The sequence below is a fragment of the Fusarium mangiferae genome (genome assembly GCF_900044065.1).
Source record: "Fusarium mangiferae strain MRC7560 genome assembly, contig: FMAN_scaffold009, whole genome shotgun sequence".
Classification (NCBI taxonomy): Eukaryota; Fungi; Ascomycota; class Sordariomycetes; order Hypocreales; family Nectriaceae; genus Fusarium; species Fusarium mangiferae.
The window spans coordinates 1,608,256-1,628,491 of NW_024573929.1; the positions used below are offsets into that span (position 1 = coordinate 1,608,256).

General features: G+C 49.0%; 11 protein-coding genes across 11 annotated transcripts; 7 read left to right on the plus strand and 4 right to left on the minus strand.

Moving 5' to 3' along the window:
• Positions 1-38: 38 nt before the first annotated feature.
• On the plus strand, positions 39-863 carry FMAN_16167 (uncharacterized protein; the record flags this gene model as incomplete). The annotated part of the gene is made up of 1 exon (XM_041835144.1): positions 39-863. The coding sequence occupies one exon, from the start codon at positions 39-41 to the stop codon at positions 861-863; it is 825 nt and encodes a 274-aa protein (XP_041685337.1).
• A 55-nt stretch (positions 864-918) lies between these two features.
• Positions 919-1,520, minus strand: FMAN_16168 (uncharacterized protein; the record flags this gene model as incomplete). Its single annotated transcript, XM_041835145.1, has 3 exons — positions 919-1,122; positions 1,175-1,388; positions 1,441-1,520. 3 exons carry the CDS (start codon positions 1,518-1,520, stop codon positions 919-921), a joined length of 498 nt encoding a protein of 165 aa, XP_041685338.1.
• Positions 1,521-2,189: 669 nt separating this feature from the next.
• On the plus strand, positions 2,190-3,652 carry FMAN_08547 (putative dis1-suppressing protein kinase dsk1; the record flags this gene model as incomplete). The annotated part of the gene is made up of 5 exons (XM_041835146.1): positions 2,190-2,431; positions 2,494-2,828; positions 2,886-3,187; positions 3,243-3,408; positions 3,468-3,652. 5 exons carry the CDS (start codon positions 2,190-2,192, stop codon positions 3,650-3,652), a joined length of 1,230 nt encoding a protein of 409 aa, XP_041685339.1.
• Positions 3,653-4,750: 1,098 nt separating this feature from the next.
• Positions 4,751-6,277, minus strand: FMAN_08546 (uncharacterized protein; the record flags this gene model as incomplete). Its single annotated transcript, XM_041835147.1, has 4 exons — positions 4,751-5,193; positions 5,240-5,607; positions 5,654-5,961; positions 6,008-6,277. The coding sequence occupies 4 exons, from the start codon at positions 6,275-6,277 to the stop codon at positions 4,751-4,753; spliced, it is 1,389 nt and encodes a 462-aa protein (XP_041685340.1).
• A 432-nt stretch (positions 6,278-6,709) lies between these two features.
• Positions 6,710-8,424, plus strand: FMAN_08545 (putative alpha-glucoside transport protein; the record flags this gene model as incomplete). The annotated part of the gene is made up of 3 exons (XM_041835148.1): positions 6,710-8,143; positions 8,191-8,247; positions 8,296-8,424. 3 exons carry the CDS (start codon positions 6,710-6,712, stop codon positions 8,422-8,424), a joined length of 1,620 nt encoding a protein of 539 aa, XP_041685341.1.
• A 657-nt stretch (positions 8,425-9,081) lies between these two features.
• On the plus strand, positions 9,082-9,357 carry FMAN_08544 (uncharacterized protein; the record flags this gene model as incomplete). The annotated part of the gene is made up of 2 exons (XM_041835149.1): positions 9,082-9,166; positions 9,218-9,357. 2 exons carry the CDS (start codon positions 9,082-9,084, stop codon positions 9,355-9,357), a joined length of 225 nt encoding a protein of 74 aa, XP_041685342.1.
• Positions 9,358-10,065: 708 nt separating this feature from the next.
• Positions 10,066-11,821, plus strand: FMAN_08543 (uncharacterized protein; the record flags this gene model as incomplete). Its single annotated transcript, XM_041835150.1, has 4 exons — positions 10,066-10,593; positions 10,645-11,245; positions 11,294-11,529; positions 11,579-11,821. The coding sequence occupies 4 exons, from the start codon at positions 10,066-10,068 to the stop codon at positions 11,819-11,821; spliced, it is 1,608 nt and encodes a 535-aa protein (XP_041685343.1).
• Positions 11,822-12,298: 477 nt separating this feature from the next.
• On the plus strand, positions 12,299-13,664 carry FMAN_08542 (uncharacterized protein; the record flags this gene model as incomplete). Its single annotated transcript, XM_041835151.1, has 2 exons — positions 12,299-12,961; positions 13,008-13,664. 2 exons carry the CDS (start codon positions 12,299-12,301, stop codon positions 13,662-13,664), a joined length of 1,320 nt encoding a protein of 439 aa, XP_041685344.1.
• A 527-nt stretch (positions 13,665-14,191) lies between these two features.
• FMAN_08541 (uncharacterized protein) lies at positions 14,192-15,178 on the minus strand (the record flags this gene model as incomplete). The annotated part of the gene is made up of 1 exon (XM_041835153.1): positions 14,192-15,178. One exon carries the CDS (start codon positions 15,176-15,178, stop codon positions 14,192-14,194), a length of 987 nt encoding a protein of 328 aa, XP_041685345.1.
• A 755-nt stretch (positions 15,179-15,933) lies between these two features.
• Positions 15,934-18,079, minus strand: FMAN_08540 (uncharacterized protein; the record flags this gene model as incomplete). Its single annotated transcript, XM_041835154.1, has 3 exons — positions 15,934-17,082; positions 17,125-17,929; positions 17,979-18,079. The coding sequence occupies 3 exons, from the start codon at positions 18,077-18,079 to the stop codon at positions 15,934-15,936; spliced, it is 2,055 nt and encodes a 684-aa protein (XP_041685346.1).
• A 501-nt stretch (positions 18,080-18,580) lies between these two features.
• FMAN_08539 (uncharacterized protein) lies at positions 18,581-20,180 on the plus strand (the record flags this gene model as incomplete). The annotated part of the gene is made up of 6 exons (XM_041835155.1): positions 18,581-19,045; positions 19,090-19,150; positions 19,199-19,437; positions 19,483-19,879; positions 19,926-20,057; positions 20,107-20,180. The coding sequence occupies 6 exons, from the start codon at positions 18,581-18,583 to the stop codon at positions 20,178-20,180; spliced, it is 1,368 nt and encodes a 455-aa protein (XP_041685347.1).
• Positions 20,181-20,236: the final 56 nt, after the last annotated feature.

The following is a 20,236-nucleotide window of genomic DNA, read 5'->3' on the forward strand; positions in this document are numbered from 1 at the left end:
CGAACATCTGTACAATCAGGGGTACAGTTCCTGCAACCATGGAGTCAAGAGAAATTAATTCTGGCCTTCTTATGCGACTCTTCACTTTATTTCTCTACAATGTTAACAAAATCCCATGCGTCCGCCGCCTACGAAAACATCCAGGGCGTATCCTCCTCGTGTCTTCCAAGCTCTGTATCAAAGCAACCGCCTTCACAACACTGACTGAAGCAAATACCATGCAATTCGTTGCGAAAAACACATCAATACCAGTTCCCAAAATTTACTGTAGCTTCAAGCACAGAGGTCGTGTCTATATACTCATGGAAAGGATCCGAGGTCGGGATCTATCTCAAAGTTGGACGCAACGACCGGGAGACTCCAAGGCGCGTATTCTCGCGCAATTGAAGACTTTGATCACGGAACTACGGAGCGTTGCCCCAACAGATGGCGTTGGTGTCTCCAACGTTGATGGGGTTCCCATCTTTGACCAGTGTCTTCCTGATAAATCCTTCTGGGGTCCTTTTGCAACAATTCAAGAGTTTCATCGAGAGTTACGTCGTGGTCTTGAGCTTGGAGATGATAAAGAGGCCTTTCCGGGCTTGCGGGAACTCATAGACTTTCATAACGGGCCCTGGGAGGGCCCAGTCTTCACTCACGGTGACCTAAGCAGTCTCAATATCATGGCTGATGGGGATACGGTGACAGGCATTGTGGACTGGGAGTCGGCTGGATGGATGCCTCCATACTGGGAGTATACATCAGCTTGGCATGTTAATCCACGAAATACATTCTGGTGCGATGCGGTCGACGGGTTGCTCACGCCTTTACCGCATGAGCTGGAAATGGAAAGGATACGTCGGCAGTACTTTGGCGAATTCTAATGAGGTCTCAATATACAAGTTTTCTGCGATCGGCTTCGCTTATCATACTGAATCCTCATGGTACCAATTCCTTTCCTTGAAGCAGACTATATGTCGATACTCTGCTAGTATCGAACTGTCCTGGGGCAGCTTGACCATCAAATCGATGCTGCAAGGCCTTCTGCTCAACGTACCACATAGCCGTATCACGGGCCGTGGTCCAATCTAGTACCGCAGTTCCCAACGCCTTGTTGTTACTCTGCAGAGTTGACAGTGCTTCCTTGACCCATTCAACACAATTCCATCCCGGCTGTCCCCCCCTTCACAAGTACACTCCTCAAGGAAGCTTCAAGCTTCTTCAGGCTCTTTACCTTTGCAATTTGGATTCGGACCAAGATCATGAGGGTAGATGCTGTGCCAGTCTCCTGCTCACTGAACTCCCAGACGGACTGCGTGCCACTATAGATTCGTTCTTTGGCGTGGAAGCGCTTTCCGCGCGTGTCGCCGTCTTCGCCTTTTGGCCTAACTAAAAGAGCCCAATGATATCTGTTACTATTCGTCAGTGGGAAAAGGATTGGGGCTTTGCATGAAGACTAACTTGTCTTCCCCACCGGGCATCTTCACAGTCCCCCCTCGAGCGTACAATCCGACATAAAGACGATCCTTGTTAGATGGCATTCTGTAGACTAGTGTTCCTGTTTGTATTTCTGGGATCTTGTCGCGAACAATTTTATTATTACTTTTTCAGTACCAGAGGGACAGAAGATGTCGTCGATTCTAGACCTTATTTGAGATCTGCTCGGTCAGTAGAAGGGTTGTGAGAGTAGCTATTACACGAACTTGCTTGATGCTTATATTGTAGATAAAACGGCCTCTTAGGCTCATGATCATCAATGGGCTACAGCCTATTTGGCGGGCTTTTATAGACAAAAAACCCATACCTCGTGTTTGCAGCGACGAAGCGCTGCAGGCCAATAAATGGTCGATGTTGCCGCCGAGTTTCATTAACCGCCCTGTTACAGCCACAAAGTGCCGTTACTAAGAATAATATCTTCCGTCTTATTAAAGTTTATTGTATTTCAAGAAAGACTACTTGAACCGTGTTTCATTGCGTTACTTGCTTCCAGATGTCTTCCATCCCTACCCTGCAATCAACTTGACGCGTGCGCGATTGTGGTCTTTGCTTTGATTCGTCGAATTCGCGTCCGACTCATCAGCAAAACAGCACATAAACATCTAATTGCGCAAAACTTGTTTCATTATCTATCTGCATGAAAAGGGTGTCAATCTGTGTGATTGGTATATTTCCGAGACCTTTTTTTCCATTCACGCTTCCAATGCGTAGGAATGGCCTCATTACTTCGGAAATTACCATGGCCCGGCCGGGCCTGGAAGCCTCTGATTTTCTCGAATTCGAGTTTCCATAGAATCCCAGCAGTGGAAAGGATAGAGGAAGAGCGATTCCCTGACTACGTCGCCTCTCGCTACTATCCCATCGAAATCGGGGAAGTCCTGCGCGACCGCTACCAAGTGGTCGGGAAGTTGGGCTTCGGGGCTAGCTCGACCGTTTGGCTGGCACGGGACCTGGAGTAAGCCACTCAAGACCTTTGAAGGCTGCTAATGTATGAAACTCTCTGCTAATATCAGGTAGTGGTCGTCGACATGTCGCGCTAAAACTGTTCATCAATAATCAGTCCATGGGACAACAGCTGGAGAATGAGCTCGAAATGTACAAGCGCATCTCTGCCTCTTCATCAAAGCATCCTGGCCGCAGCGCAGTAAGAGAACTGCTTGACTCGTTCGATGTTAATGGACCTGATGGTTCTCATCGATGTCTTATTCATCATCCGCTCTGGGAGAGCATGTGGACATTCCTAAACCGCAATCCAGTAAGAAGACTACCGCCAGTGGTCCTCGCTGTCACCTTGCGCCGACTCTTTCAGGCCCTCGATTATCTTCACACAGAATGCAAGGTTATACATACAGGTATTGTTACATAGTCCTCGTCGGGATTGGAATGTTTTCTTACCCATTGACGTATAGATATTAAAGGAGACAATATCATGTTCGGTATTTATGACGACTCAGTATTCACTGCTTTCAAACAGGAAGAACAGAGCGAGCCGACTCCACGGAAGGAGATTGACGGCAGAACGATCTACATATCGCGAGAACTTCGAAAACCCAAGGACTATGGCGCGCCTGTTCTGTGCGACTTTGGCTCAGCTGTTGTAGGTGATGTAGAACATTGCGAAGATATCCAACCGGACATTTACAGAGCTCCCGAGGTCATCCTTGAAGCCCCTTGGTCATACAAGGTGGACATATGGAGCGCAGGATGCATGGTAAGCCATTCAAATCATTGTTTAGTGCACTGGGACTGATGTTTTTCGGCACCAGATTTGGGATATCTTTGAAGGTCGGCATATGTTTACAGGGCGTGACCCCGAGTTCCAGAAATACCGCAGCAGAGCACATCTCGCTGAGATCATTGCCCTTTTCGGTCAGCCGCCATCAAATGTCCTTGAAGCCGGCAAGGCCAGTCGCAAGTTCTTTACAGACACCGGTAAGTTGTTTCCATCGTACGTCAAGATGTTATGCCATTGCTGAAACTCACATTGTTAGGCGATTTCCGTAAGGAGATTCCCATTCCAGAAAGCACTTCTCTTGTTGAACAAGAAATCAGCCTTGAGCGTGAGAGAAAACAAATGTTTCTTGCCATGATGAATAGGATGCTTCAATGGGATCCGGCTAAGAGAGCATCAGCAAAAGAACTTGCTGAAGATCCATGGATAATGGCGTATATGTAGTACAGCTGGGCAGTTAGCAACAGCGGGAATTGCCATTTGTATCAAGATGTGTTGATCAAGGACACTACTTCTACTTGACGGACCGGCTGCGTTTCTTAGCATTGCTAAAAAAGTAAGAAATGGAAAAATTTATATTGCTGTAGATGAATATCATGTAGCTAACTTCTCTCTGCTAATTTAAGCTCTCAGCCACAAGCCTTAACTGCAAATGGCACTTCTAGATCTTGTGATGACTCCGCTACCGCTCTCCGACCCGGGCACGCTATTCACAGCCGTGAAGCCCGCCGATAGATCCAGGACGATGCAAGCGATGCCTATGAACAGTTCAATTAGCTTAGTGCTTTGGACAGCTCTAGGATCGCTTCCCGAACCACCCACGCCGCCGAAACCTGCTGACCGACCGAGGGTGGTCCTAAGCCCGATTCACCTGGTTCGTCGACCGGATCTGAACAAACCACGCGCCCGAGCGAAGGCCTGTTAGATACAAATGGGATTGAATTGGATCACTCCTGGCATGGTTTTACGGCAATCGAGGATAACTGGAATCCGATGACATGGCAAGTCCGGTCACGCATACGAACGTCGAGAGACGAAACGCAAAGGCTGAGCTCGGATTCGGCAAAGTTCGATCAGGGTGCTGAAGTCGCAGAACCCGGCCGTGCCAGATTCTTCCATCTTTGTCATCGAAACCTATGGATATGTTGTTTTATGGCCTTTTTATCGAAGCTCGTTGGTTGCCTCTTCATAGAATAGAATGACTGGTACTCTACCGTCACTAACATGCTCCCCGTGCTGCTCCAGCGAGACAAAGACCATTCTCATATCGGTTTATGCTTGCTTATGGCTGATGAGAATTAAACTGGCCAACTCCATGGTTCCCACAGCCTAATGCAGCCAGAGAGGGTATGAGGGCCAGACGATGCTCGACGGCTATTTATACAAAGTGGATGTAAGAGACTAGGCAGGAAGCAATAGGTAAGAAGTGTTAAGAGAGCATATCTACACACTGCATTACTTCTACCTGAGGGTTAACAAGATCCTGATAAAGTTAAGAGATGTAGCAACAACTTATAAGTGTACGCCCGGACCTGCCTTTTCTCATCGTCTCTCTATAATCGCCAATTCGAACGCAAAGGCCGTCGTGGGATCCTGATGCTTCATCTTCAAGCTCAACTTTCCTTCCTTCACGACCTCTTCCCTCTCCTCAAGATCAAGCGGGCCATCAACACACTTGAACTTATCCCCGTCAACAACACGAAACGCCAATGTCTTGACTTTGACTCGTGTATCATCTGTCAAGCCAACTACATCAGTCGACCAATTCCCTGGTCTTGAACGAGTACCAGCCAATATCCGCACAACATCTTCCTCAACAGTCGCATAGACGTCCAGCAATCCATCTGAACTAGCAGTAGTCTTCAGACGTTGACCCTTCATGCTGGAGGCGTAGTACTTGTAGACCTGATACTCAGCAGTCGGCCAGTAGCCTTCGCCCTCAATCCTGTAGCTACCATCACTCCCGTTCGGCTTACTCAAAAGACCTGACCTCATTAGTATCTAAACCACGGCGATGTTTGACAGACTTACCAGCCATAAAGTCATGCAAGGCTCCAGCAATAGCCCAATTTCCCCGAAGGCCATGTGCATTCTCTCGCTCAAGACCAGCGATCCACCATGCTCCTGCAGAAGGAACCTGTTCTCCATAAACAGCATACTCGTTGATGTTCACATCTTGCGCTTTTTCGAGAGGAATGCCGTGCTTGGATAACAGATCGTGGAATGAGGCCATGGAGCTCGCCATGGTAACTGCTTCGTCACCGCCCTCCATGTGCCAGGACCATTGATCGGGCAGGCTGTCTTTGCAGCGAGACAGGAAAGCCGACCACCACTCATGCGATGCTGAAGGAATGGCTGACATGCTTGGACCAGTGATGCGAGTAGTCGGCAGTACTTCTCTTCGAATATGTTAGAAGAAGTTCATGTACCTTAGGAGCGACATACCGAATCTTGTTGAACGAACGAGTCCAGAGCTCCAACCACTGCTCCATCGAACGATTCCAAAAGAAGCTCAAATCCGGTTCATTCCAGATATCGACAACAAGGCCCTCAATCATATGAGATTTCTTGACGTCATCAAGCGTCCGTTCAAGAAATGCATCCCAACTTGTCCAATCATTGTCATCTCCAGGGTACGCAAAGCGTTCCGACTGTCCACCATCAGCACCCCAAGCCGCAGGAAGCAAGTAAATAAACTCCCCGCCGTGTTTTCGAGTAGTCCTATAGTTACTCAATGCCGAAGCAAATCGAGCCTAATCGTGTCAATACATATACCAAACATTCTCGGAGGCAATTTACCTCGTAGTCTTGAAGACTAACGGCGTAGCCTTTCGTTCCGGGTAACTGAGATCCTCCGCCGCGACCATAATTGAACCCAATGTCTTTGTAAAAGTAATCTGGTATCTGATCAGGTCTATCTGGTATTCCGTACAGGATGCCAGAGGCGAGATGACAAGGCCGTCCTGTTCGCACGGCGACGTCTACCGTTGCTACCCCGACAACAGGGTCTTTGACTTTGTCGACCTCCGACGGCAGGCTTTTCAGCATGGACATGTACTCTTCCGGCATCTTGGCGAGGGTATGGGCGCTTGCTTGCTTGATAGTGTAAGGTGAAGTGTTAAGAGGTATATACCCAGGAAGAAACTGGGACTAAGCCTTCAATGGGAACCCCGGTCGGATGCGAAAATTGTCGCGATGAGGAGATACTCAATTGTTCTGGTTGATGAGTTGAGTCTTGGAATGCCAATCCAATTCAAGAGCCATTCCCTTCCGCCGGAGCGTCTTGACTCGTGATGTCGCGATTCGTGAACTGACCCCACTTACTCTCCGGTGGGAGACCAGCTCCAATTGGACAAGAAATTAGAAACAATCCCCCGCAAAGATCTTCAAACCTAATCTTCGTACTCTATCCCCATGGGGTGACAATCTTGGCACGATGCTACTTAAACACGCGACGATCCTTCAATTCCCTCCATCTCACCCTCACAACCATTCTTCACAATGTCTCTCGACGAGAAACAAAACGCCGACCACATCGAACAAGATGTCACCTCACAGAAAGAATGGAGCCACGTCCAAGGCGAGCAAGGCGCCTCCATCGACCGCAATATGTCCCTCTGGGAAGCCATAAAAGCCTACCCGGGTGCTATAGCATGGTCATTCCTCTTATCGTCATCCATCATCATGGAGGGCTATGACATTGTCCTCATCGGCAATCTCATTGCTCAGCCGGCCTTTCAGAAAGCGTATGGTGATTGGTACGGCGAGAAGCTCGGATATCAGATTTCCGGACCATGGCAGGCTGGTCTTGGGAATGGCACTGCCGTGGGTACTATTATTGGTGCTTTTGCTAATGGTTGGCTTACGGAGCGATTTGGATATCGTCGGACGCTTGTTGCGTCTCTTGTTGCAGTTACGGGATTCATCTTTATTACTTTCTTTGCACATAATCTTCCGATGCTTCTGGCAGGATCCATTCTCTGTGGTTTACCCTGGGGCGTTTTCGCAACTATGGCTCCTGCGTATGCCTCAGAGATCTGTCCCATGGCTCTTCGGGGCTATCTCGCCAACTATGTTTGTCTTTGCTGGGCGCTCGGTCAGCTCCTCGCTGCTGGCGTCTTGTTCAGCTTTTCCGACAACTCGACCCAATGGGCATACCGCCTGCCTTTCGCGATTCAGTGGATCTGGCCTATTCCCCTCATCATCATTCTCTGGTTCACGCCCGAATCTCCATACTGGCTCGCTAAGAAGAATCGTCTCGATGAAGCGAAGGGTGTTCTGAGACGTATCTCGGCCAAGAGCAGTAAGACAGACGAGGATCTCGACAAGCAGCTTGCTATGATTGTCCACACCAACAAGATCGAGAGTGAACATACCAAGGGCTCCAGCTACCTCGACTGTTTCAAGGGCATCAATCTTCGACGCACCGAGATCGTTTGTCTTGTCTTTGTCGCGCAGAACACAACTGGCGTTGGTATCGGCGGTACACCTACGTACTTCTTCGTTCAAGCCGGCGTTGACGCAAGCAACTCCTTTAAATTTGCGACCGGTGCACTCGGCCTCGCTTCCGTTGGCGTCATCATCTCTTGGTTTCTCATCTACCGCATCGGCAGAAGGGCGTTGTATGTCTGGGCCTGTGGCATCTGTACAATTCTCATGCTCATCATCGGCATTCTCGCCAGCGTGCCCCAGACTCAAGCTGTTAGCTTCGGCCAAGCTGGCGTTGTACTGATCTGGGAAATCGTGTTCTACGCTACCATCGGACCCGTTTGCTACGCCATCATCGGGGAGATTCCTGCCGTTAGTGTTCGCAGTAAGAGTATCTGTCTTGCTCGAATCGCGTACTACATCTCGCAAATTCTCAATGGCACGTATGGCCCCTACATGATAAATCCTACTGAGGGTAACTGGAAGGGTAAAGTCGGCTATTTCTGGGTGAGCACCGAAGTGTCCATGTTTGTTTCTTCTCTGACATTATCCAGGCTGGACTTTCTCTGTTGACGTTCACTTGGGCCTACTTCCGCCTCCCGGAAACAAAGGTATGCACTTGGTTGGGCGGATGATGATGGTCTGCTAACATGTACAAGGACCGAACCTTTGAGGAGATCGATATTCTGTTCGCCAACAAGACTGCTGCCAGGAAGTTTGCCGACACCAAGGTTGATGCTTATGCTGATGATTCTGAGGGGCGGATCATCACGGATACTGATGTCTGATGTAAGGTATTGCTGGACGGATGGTGGCGGGACGCCGGAGATGGTCATGTTAGTCCTTTGGTGTTAAAGTGGTGTCCAGAAGCTATACATCTCTTTATTCATTGAAACTAGACCCTGCGAGTCATCGGAAACTTTTGACAGCTGTGTTTATAACAAATGCGATGCCTTGAGGAATCTCACGTTTGAGTCTGTTCGCCCATTGTCCACGATCAGAACTATCATATAGCTGTCTGTTATGGACACACCGACAGCAGTTGTATCAATTAAAGGTCCTCTCTTATAAACCAGATCTGTTCTTCTCACTCTACTGTTCTAATTGACCTCTCTACCTACAGGTGATTCCTCACAGGATTCGCTCCTGATTGCCGATATGAACAAGTATGCTACAGCCATTCAGCCTCATGACTTCATAGCCGCAACCACCATCTGATCTAGGCGTCAGTGATCGGATAATTGATCTGACAGGCCTAAATTCTAGATCTTACCCGTGTAGATGATATCATGGCTTGTCATGACATCATAGATCGATAATGGCTATAAAGAGTCAGACGCGGAAGCTACACTAATCGGCCGTCAATATCACAACCATCACTTACTATTGTCACGACGGCCACCTGCACAATTCAGTCTACTTGCCTATTAATCTCTATTCTCAAAATGTCAGACAAGCCTGTCACCGACCTCACCGATACTGTGCCCAAGGCCATGGATGAGCAAGGTAGCGTTGGCAAGCAGTTCACAGGTACGACGGTTGCAAGTTGATCAGCAAGATCAAATCTAATGTTTATCTCAGAGAATGGAGCTATTGGAGGTACCGCTCAAAAGATCGGTGGTCCCTTTGATAAGGAGGGCGTGATCGGGAAGCAATTCACTACAGAGGGAAGCATTGGGGGAACGGTTCAGAACAATATGGGGGGAGAGAAGAAAGCATGAATAACTGATGAATGTTAGTCGTCATACATCACCGTGACCCATTGAGTAGCATTTCTATACATTGTCATGATCAAGTTGTGATACCCAACCACGACAGCAACTATAAGAAGGCAACATCCCGCCAGTCAATATTATTTACTTCAACATGAACTATTATTTGCTTTAAATGGGCTTTATGGTATATACATGGAGATTATGAGCTGTGGCTTGCTTGCGATGTTGTCGGAGTCATCATTCTGACGTTGACATGACGGCCAAGACATTTCAACGTCACAGTGTTCACATCTCAGGCTCAATGATGCGCAGTAGGACTAAATGCTCCGCGAATTGCTACCGAATTGCATGCACGGGAAATGTAATGGAAATAGTGACGATTTCGTGATGTGAAAGCTGAGGCGGTGTAATACAAGCCACGACAATTATTGGAGCGAGATGCATGTCCCTGGCTTGACTTGCAGCTGAAATGATCTCGATTGGCAATCAGCTTGATTCAATTCGTCCGTGTCTTGTGTGGTACGGTTCATCATCTATCTCAGTTCATGCATTGCAATGATATAAACCTCTTGAGCTCACTCCAGTCCTCTCGCAGACTCGACTTCACTCATACCTCCTAGGATGCTCTTCTCACTGGCCTCAGCATTACTCCGAGTCTCTCGCATCTCACGCCGCTGCACAGTCCAGCTATCATTCAGAGCTTGTCAATCTACAATGGCAACCTCTAAGTCGCAACAGTTCTTTCATACCTCTGGCGCTACGGACTCAGTCTGGGTTCACCAAGACCCCGTTTCTAACCGCCCATCATTCTCCATGCTTAACCAAGACATTGAGACTGACGTCTGTATCGTTGGTGCTGGCATCGGCGGTATTTCTACAGCCTATGAGCTTGTCACCCGAGGGCGCGAAGTCGTCCTTCTGGAAGCTCGTCAGGTACTTTCTGGAGAGACAGGCCGGACTAGCGGCCATTTGACCAATGATCTTGACGATGGGTATACTGAAATTGCCAAGAAGCACGGTGATGAAGGCGCCAGAGTTGCCGCTGAGAGTCACGCCTGGGGAAGAGATCGTGTAGGAGAGATCTCTCAGATGCTTGGTATCGAGTGCGAGTACCGCAAGCTTCCGGCTTACGAGGTTTCTCAGTACTCTACAAAGGACACAAAGGAACATGAGGATGAGATGAATGATCTTCGTAAGGAAGAGGCAGCTCAGAGTAAATTCGGCATTGATGCTAGATTTGATGCAAGTTTCTCACCCATCTTGATTCTTGATCTGCGATTAACTTTGGTGTAGGAATCACTGACCGTTCGTGGCTGGGATGGAGCAATTGACCAGCGCGGCGGTCTCATTATCAAAGACCAAGCAACATTCCATCCAACAAAGTATCTCAACGGCATCCTCAACTGGCTCAAGGCCCAGCCCAACTTCCGCTGCTTCGACCAAACGCGCGTCATGGCCGTTGAAGAAAAAGGCATTGAGATTCTCGGCATCGGCAACAAATCTGTCAATGTCTCGACAGCAGATGGCTACACTGTAAAGTGCAACAACGCGGTCGAAGCAACCTGCGTTCCCCTCCAGAAGCTCAGCGTCATCGCTCAGATGGAGTTCATACGTTCTTACTGTATCGCTGCGCGTATACCTAAAGGCGCTATTGAGGATTGTCTGTTATATGATCAGGCAGAGGAGTATAAGTATGTTCGACTGACTGCTTGTGATGATGAGCATGATTATCTTGTTGTGGGAGGGTGTGATCACAAGGTTGGACAGGAAGATACGACTACTGAATTTGATGAACTTGAGAAGTGGACGCGTGAGAGGTTTTCACAGGTCAAGTCTATTGACTACCGCTGGAGTGGCCAGATCTTTGAACCTGTTGATTTCATGCAGTTCATTGGTAAGAACCAGGGAAACGATCACATTTACATCATCACTGGTGATTCAGGTGACGGTCTCACGCATGGAGTTTTGGCTGGGCGATTGATCGCAGACGAAATCGACGGCAACAAGAACCCATGGGCAGACATCTACTCCCCCAAGCGCATCGCATCAATGGTCAAGTCCCTCCCCAGCATGATCGCCCACGACGTGCAGATCAACGCGCAGTACAAGCGCTTCCTACAATACGACATCACAGACATTGAAGATCTCGGTCGTGGAATGGGCGGGGTATTGAACAAGGTAATTTCCCTTTGTTATTATCGTACGTGCACAAGCTAATGTCTTTCAGGCCGGATCAAAGCCCATCGCCGTGTACAAAGACGAAGAGGGTAACGTGAAGCAGTACAGCGCTTTGTGTCCCCATATGAAAGGCGTCGTGTGCTGGAACACTACTGAGAAGAGCTTTGACTGTCCTGTTCACGGAAGTCGGTTCTCACGCGAGGGTATTTGTGTAATGGGGCCTTCGAAAGGAAACTTGGATCCTGTTGATGAGGCTGGAAAGACGGATCAAGAGAATGTCGCTGGCAGTTAAACGTGGCCTACAATTCACAATGACCTTGTGTAATTCAGACTCACAAAGTATCCGCGATTAAGATGAAACGTGCTCGGGTAATACGTGCCAAACCGCCGAGACGTTGTACGCGTACACATCATCAATCCGCCAAAAGGCGACATGCTCAACGCGTCATCTCACCAATGAAATGGCTGCGTTTACGATGAGCCCAATTATTTGCGTTTCGCAACACCCTTGCCTCACGTCAGACCATGGACACCGAAGAAGCCGAGCGTAGATGGTGACAAAAAGGATGAGACATATTTAGCCTGAAAGCTCACGTCATCTTTTCTTACATCCCATGCGGGGTAAAATAGCTGATGACGCCAACATTAGTCCGTCATAGACGTGAGATCGATATAAAGTCTGAGCATCATTGACCGTTTCTCATCTTGATAAGGACGTTGGAGTGGCTTGATATTGTCATTTCTGTTTCCATCGAGTGATTGATTCATCATGAGGTCTCTTTTGGCTCTTACTTTGGCTACGGCCACTTCAGCTTTCGTCATCCCCGAGGGCTTGGACGCGTTCAACACCTGGAAGGATGATCTGAAGCAAAGCCTCGAAGACATTCCCACGCGCTTTCGCAAGACTCTTGATGAAGCGACTGAGCAGCTCTCGACTGAGTTCACGGCCGCAATCCACAACAGACTCCAGGATGAAGAGGCTTTCCTCCCCGCTGATGATGTAGACGACGACGAGTCTGCGGATATCTTTGGCCGGACGGGCGGTGACTTTACCGATCATACGACATATGAACTCATCGCCAAGAGCAACTACACCAAGAAGTTCTTCAAGCTTGTTCAGAAGCACGAGAAGTTTGGCAAGTTGCTTAACAGCACTGATGCAAACTACACGCTCTTTGTCCCGACTGATGAGGCATTTGAGCATATTCCTCACCATCATAAGGATAAGCCTAGTGATGAGTTCGTCGAGGCTGTTCTTAACTACCATCTTGGTGTTGGGGAGTATCCTGCGTCGCGAATCCTCTTCACGCATACTATTCCTACGACTCTGAAGGAACCTCTGCTTGGCGATAAGCCTCAGCGTCTTCGTACCAGTGTTGGATTTTCTGGAGTGAGGGTTAATCTGTACAGCAAGGTCATCGCAGTCAACTTTGTAAGTATATTCCATTGGATAAACTGATCTTCGCTGACTGCTGCAGAAAACCAAGAATGGCATCATCCACGCCGTCAACAGAATCCTGGTCCCTCCTCCCTTCATTGGTAAGGAGATCAGCCTCTTCCCGACCCAATTCTCAACTCTTCTGCTCGCCTTCGAAAAGACCGACTTCGTCAAGTACATCCACAACATCCCCATGGTCGGCAGCACTGTCTTCGCTCCCTCCAACGACGCATGGCGCCGTCTGGGTCCCCGCGCAAACGCGTTCCTCTTCAACACTGAGACAGGCAAGAAATATCTCAAGGCCCTTCTCAAGTACCAGATCGTTCCCAACATTACTCTCTACAGTGATGAGGTCTACTACGGGGACGAGAAGGTGTCGAAGAAGCTTTATGGCCATGGCGATGACTTCCATATTGAGCTCCCGACTCTTCTTGAGAAGAGTGTTGGTGTTGATGTTCACACTTTCAAGAGCTGGACTACGATTGTACTGAATGGGCATAATGTTATTGGGTTTAATGATGCTGTTGGTAAGAATGGTGTTATCCAGGTTCCCAAGACCATTCCCATTCCGCCTCATAGAAAAGGTGAGCATCCTTCTGAGATGGAAGGTGAGATTAGTGTTGAGGAGCTCAAGGAGAGATTGGAGGAGTATGTTGAGGACGAGGATGACGATGACTTCGAGAATGCCGAGCTGTAAGAAACTTTCGCTCTATATAGATTGAATGGATGAAAAGTCCCAAGGGGGAAAGAAGAGTTGGTATGATGATGTAGGATAGTAGGGAGAGGACAAGTTAGACTACAAAGAAACAATGATTAGTCTCCCACCTCAGCTTCATTTGTGCACACCAGGATCATGGCGGAACCATCAAGTCAGTATCAAGAGAGCTTAGCTTCAAGAAACAGGAGATGAACATCACTCTACAAATGCAAAAAGGGTTGACAGAAGACCAATGGATTATTAATCTAGATATCTCGTCTATTCCGTCCTGTGTATCGCAATTCCCAGGATCTCCGTCACTGGTAGTCCGGCATGCTGAGCTCAGACAAATCCTTCCCAAGACTCTATCAAGTCAAGAGGTAAACAACATCAAAAACAAAAACAACCATGAGTGGGGGACTTTTCCGTCTACTCGCGCACTCGGTCTGGCATTCCAAGCTCAGACAACTTTTACCAAACTCCGAAAAACAAAGACATGGGGGTGAGATCACACTGGTGCAGTGGACTTAGTTCTCGGCGGTCTTGATGATGTACTGACGCATTCCGGACTTCTCAGCCTTGCCGAGAGTCTCGATCTTGAGACCAACCTCGTTAGTGAGCTGGTGAATCTCGCCCTCGTATCGCTTCCAAGATTTGAACATCTTGAAAGTAGTTCCCGCGGCGACATGGATATCGAACTTGGTACAGATCATGTCGTGGTTGGCAGTGACGTCGAAGTAATGCATAGCTTTGTTGAGCTTGCTCACGACAGTCCAAGCAGTCTTGGGGTTAGCACCAACAATGCCAGCGTGATCCTGAAGACCCTGGAGATAAGTGGTGAAGAAAGCGTCGTACTCGACAGTGTTGTACGCAGCGTGGGTCTGGCTGGCTTCAGCGCCGGTAGGTCCATCTTGGCCAACGATGAGACGATCAACAGGAGCCATGTGACCCTTGAACTCGACACAACGATCCTTGGCCATAGAGTCGGGAGCGTTGTAGAAGATACTGCCAAGAGACAGGAAGAGACGAGCAGTAGGACGGGTCTGCTTGAAATAAACGTCACCCTGCTCAAAGGAGCCCCAGAGACCAATACACTTCACACCAGGGAAGGTAGCCTTAGCCTTGGCAATATGCTCGACGAGAGAGGCATGAGACAGATCGAGAGCAACATAGACGCACTCCTTGCCCTGAGAGATGAATTCGTGGACGTAGGGCTCAAACTTCTTGGAGTTAGCAGCGCCGAGGTCAACGATGTGAGTACCGGACTTGAGTTGCTGAACGACCTGCTTGGCGGTGGCCTTGATAATAGCCATCTCATCGGAAGTCTGGTATGACTTATCGGCGATTGCGTTCCATTTCTCCATTCCGGAGGTGTAGGCGACTTCCTTGGGGAAGTCACCCTTGCCAAGGAAGGCCTTGGGAAGCTGATCGTCAACAAAGGTGAGGTTGATGGAAGAACCACCAATGTCGATGACCTCGCCGTCAGTAGGATAGGCAGTGGAAAGAGAAGACATATTGTCGGTAGTGGGAGGGATGATTGTTGTGTTTATGTTAGTTTGGGGTATGAATGTGAGGTTGATAGTTGTTGTGAGTTGATGTGAAGACAAAGGTTGAGATGTTGTGAGGTTAGTGAGGAGGAAAGAAGAGAGTAGGATCAACAACCAAAGGGAAGTATTTATTGGGATATTCGATGTGGATAGCATTTAACAGTGGTAGGAAATAATGCCACTGGTAACGAGAACGACAGTCATTGTTCCATTGTGACTGGCAGTCTTGTTCAGCCTGGGGAGCTGACAGCTGAAAGAGACTGTCAGATACACAGTCAACGAGTTGTGAGGCCAATGCAACAAAGAGTTGGCAGTGGCAGAGGTCATGGACCAGAAACGTTGTTCATGATTCATTCTCTGTGAGTTCTTTGAGAGCATTGTGGACTTGATTGGTGAGAGGAATGAATGGCAAGTCTTGACACTGTTCATACGAACAGACAAGGCTCACAATCCTTCTTGAAGGGATGAAATACGCAATTCGGTCCTTTAGGGGACTAGTCAACGCTTGGCTCATATTACTGTCAAGACAATGGAGTTGGTTTACACAAATACATAGATATATCATAGACTGTATCTACAGAAAGATATCCGCACTAAGCCCCTTTTGCGAGCATTGACATACCCTCCACTACATACCATTTCTCAAGAAGCGTAACTAAGAGATGAGTAAACACGACAAAGATTGCTCAGTATCAGTAGATGATATACTACGTCTCCAAGTTTTAACCACCAGGAGTCCATCCGCTAGCGCTCCAACTCTCAGGACTAATATCAGGCCAATACAACCCCTGCGCTCCATCTTGATACATCGACGCATCAATAAACTGCAAATCCAGAACCGGCTGTGATAACAACTCCTGCAGTGACGGCTCCGACAGCGCCATACCCGCCGTAGGATTCAACACATCCAGCCCCAACAGCCCTGTATCCTGCACCACAAACTGTCCCCGTCTCGCCTCAAGCGCCCTCATACAAACCTTCATAGCATCAACATGTCGACAAAACTCCTCCGCCGCAAAATTACCATTCTCTTTCAGTTGATGCAGAAACTGCGCCGCTGACTCGAACTGCTCTTTATCACTGCGACATTCCTTTCCGTCGATGAGGCTTGAGATAGCGAGAACCGTGGCGGATGAGAAGAGATATTGCGTGTAGAAGTAGTCGAACGTTGCGAAGGAGCCGTCGATCCAGCAGTCGATTAGGAGGCGGCATGAGTGACGCGCGCAGCGGATACACGCTTCGGAGAGTGTCATAGCCGATACGGGGATTTGAGGTTCCGTGCGAGGTTGAGTGTCCCATGCTGAGACGTGAGTCCTGAGAACATGCAGAAGAATAGGGCGCGTCGCAGTTATGGCGACCTGGTTAAAGTACAGGTGTAGTGACAGAGGCTTTGGACTTGGTTCGGGTGCATCAGTCGGTTCGATGTGAAGATGCGGTGGCAATTCCTCCACAAAAGCCCTCAGATCCCTCAACGCCTCCTGAACCCTCTGCGAGAGTGTTTTCTGCTGCGGTCTCCTTGTGTAAATCGCATTAATCACCTTCGCTGCCAGTCTCGCGAGTCTCAGACCCGCGATGAAATACGAGGAGTCGGCAAAGTCATCCGAGGGTGTGTCCAGGACTGGATCCGTGGGGAGATCGACTTCGATGTCATCGTCTTGAATAGCGACGGGATGACCGAGACGAGAAGCCCACATGCGATCGAAGCTATAAGCAGTCCACCATACGCGATTTCTATGTTCGCGGGCGCCGGCGTCGCGGAGTTGGGACTCGGGGACGTTGAGGTGAAGACCCATTACGACGGAGAGACGGACTGATGAGCCGGCGAGGGCGTAGGCTGTATAACGACGGTTGAGGGCGAGGGAGTAGAAAGACTGGAATGTCAGTTTGTTCCCATAAAGAAGTTAGAGACTTACCAGAAGAAGACGGATCTCAATGGCATCAATGCGAGGTCTTTCGCTGATGATGCGAAGAATACGAGTCGCGCGGGCAAAGTATGCCATACCCGGAAAGTTCCTATCCTTGGCCGCCGTACGCGTAGAGTACATCTCCCCAATCGCAAACAAAACCCAAAGTTTACTCCTCAGTAGCGAATCCGCCGAATGAGGGTTCAGAATCGTCTGCTCCAGCCCCTCCAGGATCTGACTCTTCCTCACAATATAATAAGTCCTACTAACATACTTCAATGCAACATTAACAAGCAACCGTGCCCTAGATGGTATCGGCCACGGACAATCCTGATCCGAAAGGGCAAGCAACCTCTCATCAGGTGCGTAGTTAACCCTCGGGATGTGACTATGCCCCGGTTCAGAAATAGCCTGCCTAAAACGCGTGGCAAACGCAGCGTCGGAAGCTTCGCCGATGAGGACCGGGGTATGCAAAACGTTCATGTCAAAGAACCAGGGTCGTTCCTCGAGGAGTGTGCCCTGTAGGGATGAGGACGTCTCGGTGCTTGAGACATCGGGGATGGAGGGCTCAGGCCGAGGTTTAGCGTCATCTTGACGAAGACGCTGGTTCTCGGCGATTAGATCGTCAATGTATCTGTGCCAATTGATGAACATGAGAGTATTAAGAGGGAGGCGGTGGACGTACTGTTGGCTTACTTTGACGAGACGGTTCTTTCGGGGATAAGAGCATTCAGCGCCTTTACTTGCTTGACGGCAGTTTTCACAGGGCTGACCGCCTGAGCATTTAACCTTTCTGGCATGACATCGCCGACATCTGAATCAATTAGTCAGATCTCAAACGTAGGTGAGAGAGGGACTCTTACGCTGTAGATTTCGTCTTGCGCTGTCGTTTCCCGGGACTCAACGGCGTAACAGTCGACGACCCAACATCCTCTTTATCCGAGTCACTCTGATGATCCGCCATTGTCTCAGACCTTGCACAAACAGGTGATCTTCAGGGCCGAGTAACACAGTCTTAACCAATTACCCACCCGATATCTTCCTGATTGGATAACCGAAGTACCGACGCGATCTGCGTGGTCGTGTGACTCCCCAAGAATACAGAAGCAAAGTCGGTTCCATGACGCCGACAGAAATCGGCGAGAATTTTACCTTTCCCGCGCTGACTCAGCGCTAACCTCGGCAGAAAATACTGCTTCTCGGTGGTTTTGGCGGTTGGCGCCGAGAGAGGTGAGTGGGAATAAGACGGACAGAAACAAAAGGCGTCCGAGACCGCTGGGAAAAGTCATAGTGGTCCACTATAAGTGAGCCAAGATGCAAGGAACGATTGTTTTAAATACCAGATTGAGAAGGTGAAGAAAACTCTTTCTGGTAAATATTCGTATTGCAGTTTCAATGGATTAATTTGACATTCGTTTGCTTCACTTGTGTTGATTAAGTTACGCCTCCATTCGTTTAACTCACCATGACAGAACCAAAAACAGCCCTCACTACACCCCCAGCATCACCGCTCCCTCCAACCGGTGCAATAGACGACGACGTAGCCCAAATACCCACCTGGCGAAAATGGGTCATCCTCTTCGTGGTATGCTGGATGCCGCTCCCCATGACATTCTGGAGCACCGCCATAATGCCCGCCACGCTCGAAGTAGCATCCGACCTAAACATCCCCGTAACGACCATAACAACCATCAACGCGGGTGTTTTTGTAGCACAGGCGCTGTCGGGGCTGATTTGGCTGCCTGTTAGTACGATTATCGGACGGAAGTCTGCGTATCTTGCTGCGAATGCTGTGCTGTGTGTTTGTGCGATTGGGTGCGCGACTGTGCCGAACTTAGCTGGGTTTGCGACGTTGTGGATTCTGGGAGGGAATACGGGGCCGTTCTTTTTGGTTGCTGGGCAGACTATTCTGGCGGATATCTTTGATCCTGTGAGTATTTATTGAAGGATGGAGGTTTGTACTGATGGTTGTAGACGTCGCGTGGAACTGCTGTTGGGTTCTTTCTGGGGAGTTGCGTGTCGTTCAATTCAATCGGTAAGCCTCCCGAACGCCGTTGTATTAAGCTGGTACTAAGACATACAGCACCGCTTCTTGGTAGTATTATCGCGACATTCACCAGCTGGCGAGTCATCTACGGCGTTGAGGCTGGCATGTGTCTCTTTGGTCTCATTCTCTCTCTCTTATTCATCCCGAAAGCCAGTGAAGTTGAGAATCCCAAGTTGGCTGAGACGACACGTCCCCGAACTGCCAAAGAGATTCTTCGGACCTTCAATCCGATGCACGTCTTCTGTCAATTTAAGTATCCCAAGGTCATCCTCGCTGTATGTATCCCCCCCAAGTGAACAAGTACAACACTGACGTTACAGAACATCGCCTGCGGTCTCCTCGGCTTCAACCAATACGGCCTCCTCTCCTCTGTCCGCCGCGTCATAAACCCTCGCTTCAATCTCACATCTCCTCTCTCCAGCGGTCTCTTCTACCTCGCTCCCGGCGCTGGATTTCTCGTTGGAAGTACCGTCGGCGGGAAAGTCTCCGACATAGTCGTCAAGCGATATATGCGAAAGCGGAACGGGCAGAGAATTCCTGAAGATCGCCTAAACAGCAGTCTAGTCAGCGTGCTCATCATTCTCCCACTTGGAACTTTACTCTACGGATGGAGTGTTTATCATAGACTTGGTGGTATGGCGCTGCCGATTATCAGCGCGTTTATCCAGGGATTTGGACTCATGGCGTCGTTCAGTGGGCTAAATACATATGCAGCTGGTAGGTCAATCGACTTTGACAGAGAAACGCAACTAACAGTCTTCAGAGGTTCGACCAGCACATAGAACCGCAGTCATCACAGGAAAATACGTTATCCAGTATAGTTTCGGCGCAATGAGCGTTGGAGGCGTCGTCCCCATGATTGATGGCATTGGTGTCGGCTGGGCCTTCACCGTTAGTAAGTGCATCTCCCCACGTCCACTCTACTCTCCGCTAACTGGTCAAAGTCACTTGTTTCTCAATGCTCGCTGGTGGCTTGGTTCTGCTTATTGCGAGGTTCAGTAAAAATTGGAAGGCGTAAATCAAAGACATGGCTTAGATAAAATTACGGATAGACAGGCTGGGAATGATGATCGT